General features: G+C 32.3%; 1 protein-coding gene across 1 annotated transcript; it reads left to right on the plus strand.

The window, feature by feature from the left end:
• The first annotated feature begins 369 nt into the window (after positions 1–369).
• Positions 370–8,429, plus strand: si:ch211-113e8.5 (uncharacterized protein LOC100307103 homolog). Its single transcript, XM_051705435.1, has 3 exons — positions 370–436; positions 5,798–5,855; positions 7,195–8,429. The coding sequence occupies exons 2-3, from the start codon at positions 5,813–5,815 to the stop codon at positions 8,028–8,030; spliced, it is 879 nt and encodes a 292-aa protein (XP_051561395.1). The 5' UTR covers positions 370–436; positions 5,798–5,812; the 3' UTR covers positions 8,031–8,429.
• The last annotated feature ends 820 nt before the right edge of the window (positions 8,430–9,249 follow it).

A 9,249-nucleotide genomic window follows, 5' to 3' on the forward strand; every position in this document is an offset into this window, starting at 1 on the left:
AGTGCGCTGTATCTATTTCATCCTTTACATCAGTGTTGTTTGTGTGTCGTGTTTTTTATTGCTAACATATACCCTTCATACCTTTTGTTTTACTATGAATCATTCAGTTTGGATTTTATCCTAACCCAGATTTTGAGCTTTGACCATTAATAGAGGTTCCTGCTGGTTCATGTCATGATTTATTGAATTAGGGGGAAATTTAAACCTTTTGACAGTCCTTATATCCATTTCATAGAGCAAATGTAAAAGTAAAAACAAAACAGGTGTGGCCTTTTCATCTTTGCATTTGTTTGAATATATGGGAGGGCTAGACAAATTATTAAAGAGTTTGGACTAATTTTAATGTGCCAAAGGATGGAAAATCTTCAGCAAAATACTTCAAACAACCGTACACCTGACCAATCCTAAAATCTTAGCACAATGGCAGCCGAAAAAGGTAATTCATTATTTTACATGCAGTTTGTTTTTGTTTTTTGTTTTTTGTTTGTTTTGTTTTTTTACAGAGAAATGTTTAGTGAATTTAAATTCTCTCGCTTAGTTGGAATAGTAAAATATACATATAAAGTATATTTTCAGTAATAGTTTTTGTTTTATTTAAATGTATTTTTTTATTATTATTATTATTATTATGCAGAAGAAAGTGTAAGTAAAACATTTTTTAATCTGAAATAATTATATGGGAATTTAGAACTGCAACAATGGAAAAAGTGTGGACTTACACTCCCAATAAATAAATAAATAAATAAAAAATCTCTCTATTTTTAAGATTCACACATTTCAAATATATGACAAATTTCCATTAAACTGAATTAAGTAATCTTTAGATAGTGTACATATTTTGAACTCTTAATAAATGTGAAGTATTTAATTAAAATGAATGAGTATGATTTTTAAAGAATTTGTGAACAAAATTCATTCAAGTTTTGAGCAGTACAATCTGGTAAATTGCAAAGCATCTGCATTTGCTTTGGCATTAATTCAACAAATGTTATACTTTATACAAAGTTTATGCAATGTATAAGTGTGCAAGTGAAACATATTTGCTTGAATTTGACCTTAGCCAGAAATATTTTTTTAGTGTATTACTGCAACAAGACCTTCATAGAGGAAAACATTTTATGTAATTATTTATTTATTATTTGTCATGCAAAACAACATTAAATAAGATATAATAAAAAATATAATCAATTAAAAATGAAAACTAAAAAAAGAATATGATTTAAATGCATAGAATGTGCAAAAAATTAAAAAATTAAAATAAAAATCACTTTGACACTCGATTGGTACAGAATTCATGAAATAATGAAAATCATCATAATAAACACAGGATGATATTATTTTCAGACAAGAAATGGTGTAATTATAAAACTGACGAGGTGGACGGGTTTGGGTGGTTACGAGGACTTTTTTTAGGTTACAAACTGGTAATTACAAGGGTATTATGCTATAAATGAGGTTTATGAGGACATTTCTAGTGTCCCCATAATTCAAATAGTTTAAAAAACATACTAAACGATGTTTTTTTGAAAATATGAAAATTCAGAAAGTTTTTTGTGCGGATTAGGGTTAGGGGATAGCATCTATAGATCGTACAGTATAAAATCATTATGTCTATGGAGAGTCCTCATAAGGATAGCCGCACCAACATGGGTGTGTGTGTGTACATGGATTAACTTTTTTGTTTTGCATAATCATTAGGTTATACCACCCACTAAATGCATTTATTTGTGTGTGTGTGTGTGTGTGTGTGTGTGTGTTTGTGCAGGTGTGAAAATAATATTTAGCATTTTTTCATAGCTGATCAACATGCAATGCTACTGGCATATTTTTCTGAGCTGTTGGCTACATCCTAAAATGGCATTTACATTCCTGTCTTGGAGGTCATGTATTAGATGCTATGAGTGCTTGTAAGAAAATAAATACCTAAATGTAATTTTTTTTTTTGCCTTGATTTAAATATTACACCACAAGAATCACTTCTCTTGTTTACACAGTAGTCAATGTCCACTCTGGTTGGCTAAAGGTATAGTTCACTCAAAAATGAAAATTCTCTCATCATTTGCTCACCCTCATGCCATCCCAGATGTGTATGACTTTCCTTCTTCTGCAGAACACAAAGATTGTTAGAAGAATATTTCAGCTCTGTAGGTCCTTACAATGTAAGTGAATGGGTGCCAAATTTTTGAAGCTCCAAAAAGCACATATAACCATCATAAAAGTAAACCATATGACTTCAGTGGATTAATTAATATCTTCTGAATCGAAATGCTAGGTGTGTGTACGAAACAGATCAATATTTAAAACTTTTTCACTAAAAATGTTAACTTCCGGACAGATTGTGGTTTGCACAATTTAACCCTCCATATTTGTATCCCTAATTCAACACTATGTTGGCCTCAATAAGCTTGATAGTTCTCTGCTATGGGAAATATAATTATGATTAATTGCTTTTACAAGGAAAAATATATTAAATTTATATTAAATATAAAAATATTCTTCTTGGCACAAAGCACAAGAATACTTGCTATAAATAATGTAGTTTGGTACAGTGATATTTGATAGCTGAGGCTGTTCATAGACTGTTTTGCACTGATCTTTAACCCTGTAACATTCAATGGCAAAATCTGTAACAAATCAATGTAACAAAAAGGGAAAGAAAAATGTTATGGGTTTTTGGGGTCAGTTATTACAAGATACACCAAAACTGAATGAAACTACCAAAATTTACTCATTCAGTATTATATAAGTAGGCCTATATACATTTCAAAAATACTGTAACAGGGTTTAAACAACGTTGAAATAACAGAGCTTTAGGGTTAGGTTTAGGGATTGGGGTCAGGGGTTAAAGTTACGAAAACACAGTTTTGGATTAACGCAGAACAAACACCACATTGGGAACTACAAGGACACGAGGGAAGTGTATCTCATTGGTGGGTGTATAACTCGTAAAAATGAACTCGTACTCGCCACCTCATACTACCCTGACGAAATAATTAGTTATTTAATCTTTATAGGCAAGTGATATTTTTTTTACTTAAAGATTGGGCTAACACTTTAGTTTAGGGATCAGAAATTAGACAGTAATTCATGACTAATAATTACACTTGTAAGTGACTAGTTATGGACTTGTTTGTCATTATAACGTATTTATTAAGCTTTTATTGGCTGGTTTCTTATTCTTACATTATAGCCCTTTACATTTGCTTTTGTCATAACAATGAATTTCTTAGTTAAAAACAAAACATATCAATAGCTAGTATGATGCAAAATACATCCTTTAAAGGTTATCAGTACTCTGTGTGAATGTGAGGCTTGTAAGTTTGAATTACATGTAGAATGCATAGAGTATTTCAACAAAGCAGGGAAGGTTAGGGTTAGGTTTAGGGTTATGGGTTGATGTAGGGTGTTTGTGGGACTCTAAATAAACACAATAAACATGCTGCAGTGATGCACCAACACTGTATGGTAGTATTTAATTAGAAGTGAAAATAGCATCTAACACTATTTGCCTTTAGCGCAAAGAGGATGCTTTTTGTTGCCATTTACACTAAGCAACAAAGGTCTCTGCCTTCTATATTTATTTTATACTCATAAGTTGCACATTCACATAGTGTAATGAGAACTTGTAAAGGATGTGTTTTGCACTTTACTATCTATTGGTATCTTTTGTTTTCACCTAATAAGTTCATTGATTGTACAAAAAACAACTGTAAAGAGGCTATTTGGCAAAGGTAAGAAATCAGCGAACAAAGGCCAAATAATTACCTTATAATTCCAAACAAGTCCGTAACTAGTCCCTTACAAGTCCAATTATTAGTCATTAATTACTGTCTAATTTCTGATCCCTAAAATAAAGTGTTACCAAGATGGGCAATTGAGATACGAACTGAGATGTAATTTGTATGCCAAAAAAAAAAAAAGGGTAGGAATTATGCTCAACACTAACAGTAATTAATCTACAATTACAGTCAAATATTTGGACACAAACTAGATTTTAGTTCAATCCCAAGTATCACAAGACTGCACAAATGGCATGGGGAAATCAATGACAATCTAAATCCTGTTGCAAATACACATTGTTATATAAAGCATTTATAAGTCATTTATATGAATGCAAAAGAGTGTTGAACAAACCTATTATCATTTCACTTCAGAATATATCCTGCTATTAAAGTTGTGACCTGTAGGAGTTTTTAAAACAGTTTGGAGATGGTGCCATTTGAGGCTTCTCCTCTTTACAGTTATACAAGACATAAAGCACAGCAATGAAAGTGAAACTTAAACAAATACCTAGAGAAATTCAAATGAGCACATTCTGCAGATCTACAATGAAAGGTAGGATTCAAGTTATAGAATTTAATTTTCACATGAAAAATTGAATACCAATAGCAAATTTCCTTAGTGTTATATATTTTGACAAATAAGTACTAAAAAATAATTTTAACACATTATATTAACAGTTGGACCTTCAATCTCAAATTTCCTAAATTACAGCTAAAAGCAGCCAGTCTATAGTACATCTGAATGAATCCAAGACCTGGTTTCAGTCTTTCTGCAGCACTGTTGCAATTGGTCTACAGGTAATTATTGTATTTTCAGAAGCAACATATTGATTTATTTTGTGATCATGATGCATTATCATTGCTTGTTGTGACTCTTGCAACTCTGTGGCTTAAATAGATTGTTCGGCCAAAAATGAAAATTCTTTCATCATTTACTCACCCTCATGCCATTTGTATGACTTTCTTTCTTCTGCTGAACACAAATAAAGGTTTTTAGAACGGTATCTCAGCTCTGTTGGTCCATACACAAGTAAATGGTGAACAGAACTTTGAAGATCCAAAAAGCATATAAATTCAGCATAAAAGTAATCCATATGACTCCGGTGGTTAAATTCATATCTTCAGAAGTGATATGATAGGTTTGGGTGAGATACAGATCAAAATTTTAGTCCTTTTTTATTTGACTATAAATGCCCACTTTCAATTTCACTTCCACATTCTTCTTCTTTTGGTTTTGGCAATTCACATTCTTCATGCATATCACCACCAATTGGGCAGGGAGGAGAATTTATGGTAAAAAAGGACTTAAATATTGATCTGTTTCTCACCAACACCTATCATATCGCTTATGAAGACATGGATTTTACCACTGGAGTTGTATGGATGACTTTTATGCTCCCTTTATGTGCTTCTTGGAGCCTCAAAATTCAAGCCACCATTCACTTGTGTTCGTATGGACCTACAGAGCTGAATTTCATTTTTTTTTCTTTTTTTTTTTTCTCTTTTGTGTTCAGCAGAAGAAAGAAAGTCATACATATCTGGAATGGCATGAGGGTGAGTAAATGATGAGGAAGTTTAAATTTTTGGGTGAACTATACCTTTAAGAATAAATTGAAATACTGGTGAGACAAAAGTAACAGTATGACCCAAACCATAAATCACTGGCAGACTGTCTGCCAGCATTTACATATGAAAAGCCTTTAGGCATGTATTTCCTTGGGAAATGAGAGAAAAAACATCTGTTTCTCATACTTCTTTGGGGGAAAAATTATTTCAATAATTAGTAATGTGGAAATTCCTCTAAAGAATTCCTTAAGCAGACAGCAAAACAAGGTGTAATTTATGTAATTACTGGTTTTAGTATTTTTAAAAGAAAAAATAATTTAATCATTTTTGATGGATCAGACCCAATTGTGATATTTCAAAGTAGGCCTATATTTTTGTAATTTCACACTTAAATGTCATTCAACCATTTAATGCACATTATTTTACTCTAATTATACACTTATTTACAGATTAGGAAGCCTGAGATGAACACTTCTTGCAATGGTGATCTCAACAAAAATGAGACAGGTAAAATAAAAAGTCAATTTCATAAATTGGTGGATCTTTCCCAATAGTCCAGGGATGGGCAATGAAGGGGGTGAGGGCCAACATTTTTTCTCCATTGGGGCTGGATTACAAATCCGCACTCTAACAATGTTCACCCCTTTACTCAGTTTCTTCATTATTGTGGGTAATCTATGCACAACTAATGAAATATTCTGAAGGGGGGTTTGCCCAGGGTGCCATACAAGCTAGAACCGCTACTGGACAAACACACAAATGAACAGACAACATTTTCAAACCTACCTCATAAAACAGTTTATAGGTATTAGTTCAAATCTAAATATTATCATCAATAACAATACTGGATACAAGAACATAACATTTCAGCACCGCAACATACACGCACGGAGCGAACAGTCTCGTGCGTCAGAGAACATTCTCTCTATTCGCAAGACTTTTCAACAATCAGTCAGGCATCTCAATCATGCATTTCTTCAAAGTTTCTCCCTCTTATAACAACTTTTTCATTTTTCACAAGCACAAGCGAAACAGCATTAGATGTCTTTGGTGATTCCCGCACTGTCATGGATTTCGTAAACACTTTTGATGCCTTTTACCCTTGTATTTTATTTACCCTTTACATCTGTGAGGAGAGCAGCTCTGGTGTATGTGTCTCTCATACTGTACACCTCTTTGATCACTTTGATCAATGGTGTATTTGCGAATCAAATTGAAATCTTTAATGACAGATTTCGTATCCAGGCAAACAAAAGACATGGGTTCCACCTGTGTACATTAACAACAGCGTGCACTATGTCGCTGACAAGCTGAGGTAAAATTTAGCTCATAAATGATGAGCAAGTGTAAGATGTTGCATGCTAGAATCCTAGAGTGATCAGCAGGTCTGCTAAGAACAAGCGACCTCTTCTGGTCAATAGTTGTAATAACATCATAAACTGAATGCAGTCTTTACATAATCCCTTTTTCAAAGAAATAAAATCAATCCTCAGAAACGATACAGAGGGCCGTTTTTTCAATGTTTGTCAGTGGAACAATCAAAGCCACATTTAAAGTACAGCCTATTGAAGAGACTGTAGGCTTACTCTATCCTCACAGCCTCGTTTTCATTTCCATCAAAAATTAAATATAGAGCTACTTTAACTACGGTTCATTGTACACTTTTGTGTGTGTGTTATTTATGCATAAACATAAATTATTAGACTGGCCTAAATGTTACATTTAAAATGGAATTTCTTCAATAAAACATATTTAACTTTCATGAAAATTATTGATTAAAAATGTAATAGAAACAGAATCAACAAAATTTGTTTTAGCATATGATTATTCTTGTCATCTATAACAGAACAAAAAAGTGAGCTACGGATTGTCCTGGTTGGAAAGACGGGGGTGGGAAAAAGTACAACTGGAAACACCATCCTAGGAGAAGAAGTCTTTGAATCCACCCTCTTAGCTGGATCTGTAACTAAAGAATGTAAAAAGGAGTTTAGGATTATCAACGGAAGAAAAATTTCAATTATTGACACTCCTGGTCTTTTTGACACACGCATGACCGAAGAGGAGGTAGAAAAAGAAATAAAGCAGTGTATATCTTTTTCTGCTCCAGGTCCACATGCCTTTCTAGTTGTAATTAAATTGGAAAGATTTACAAAGGAGAATGCAAAAACAATAGAATACATAGAGAAAATATTTAGTAAGTCAGCTTTAAATTACACAATGGTACTGTTCACTCATGGAGATCAACTTGAAGGACAGGACATTAAAACATTTGTGCACAGCAACCCAGAACTACGAACAGTACTCAGAAACTGTGAGGGACGGCATTTTGTGATTGACAATAAAAAGCAGGATTTTGCACAGGTTAAAAATCTACTAGATCAAATTGATGAAATGGTTAATGATAATAATGGAGAACACTACACTAATGACATGCTTCAAGAGGCAGAGAGAGCAATTGAGGAAGAGAAAAAACGGATCCTGAAAGAGAATGAAGAAAAATTGCAGAGGGAGATTGAGGCTCTAGATCATAAATATCAAGGTTTAAAACTAGAGGAAATGAAAATGCAATTAGCAAAGCTACAGCAGGAAAAGGCAAGAACTGAAGCTGAGAAAATGAATTCTTTCCTTTTGAGTGCACTTATGTTAGCCGTCAATGTCATAAAATTATGGTTTTCGTCCTAAAAGTTTGATTTGATTTTAAATCATTACATTTTCCCAATGAAATATGCTCTCCACTGACATCCCAGCAGAATCTCCGAAGAGCCAATGTTTTCAAACAATTTTGTTTGCCAAATGACGGTTCTTATATGACAAAATGGCAAAACTGTACGAATAGGGAAATTAAAGATTGACTGGTTTTATTTTGTTATTATTGTTTTTGCATGAAAAACATTAATAACCATTTTAAGATTATTTGTTTTTTATGGAGGGTATAATTGATTGTTACACTGACATTTAGAAACCTGAGTTAATACGTATTGCTGAACTGATTATTCCAAGTATGGGATGAAAATATTGGTCTATGAGAAACGTTGAAATGTTTTGATTATTGTTTTACTGAATTATTTTTGGTGAATTGGTATTGAACTGTTTTCATAAAATGTTTTCTTTCACCATACCTGCAATTAATATTTGAATGTTTAAAAAAGAGATTTACTGTATTAATTAAAAATTCTTGATTTTTGACATTGCATTCTTTTTCACCTTTGTTAATGTAATGCATAAAACATTTGATGTGACTGACCACATTTACAGTAAGTGTCTATTATGTTATTCTTTCGCTCATGCTGTATATATAACAGTTTGGAGAATCATTTGGTTTTCCAAACATTACATTAATGCTGCTGGGCTGTTTTGAAACTGGCTTCTTTCTGTTTACATTATTATTTTTTTTATGTTAAATTTGACAGAAAAAAAAAGTTCCCAGATGATCAGTTCCCAACTTCCCCATGGATTATTATATTTGACCTCACCGGTTTTCAGTGCTGAACTGATGGATCTAATGAAATTGCTCTGAATTAAGTCAGGTTTGACTTTTTTTTTTTATACCAATTATAATAATAATTATATTAAACTTTATTTTATATAGCACCTTTAAAAGTAGCTTCTCAAGGTGCTTTACACAGTAAAAACAAACATAAGAATACAAAACATTAGGATTAATGAAATACAGTAAATAAACATGCACATCAAAATACAATTAGTAATAAATCAGAAACACAATAAAACATGCAAATGATAATACATAATATAAAAACATAAAAACAAAACTAAAATAATCAAGTAAAAGCTAACCTGAAGAAGTATGTTTTAAATAAGATTTAAAAATGCCCAAAGTCTGTGCTTCTCGAATATCAACTGGAAGTGAATTCCACAATTTAGGAGCATAAGATGAAAAAGC

This window comes from Myxocyprinus asiaticus, chromosome 8, assembly GCF_019703515.2.
Source record: "Myxocyprinus asiaticus isolate MX2 ecotype Aquarium Trade chromosome 8, UBuf_Myxa_2, whole genome shotgun sequence".
NCBI classification, from domain to species: domain Eukaryota; kingdom Metazoa; phylum Chordata; class Actinopteri; order Cypriniformes; family Catostomidae; genus Myxocyprinus; species Myxocyprinus asiaticus.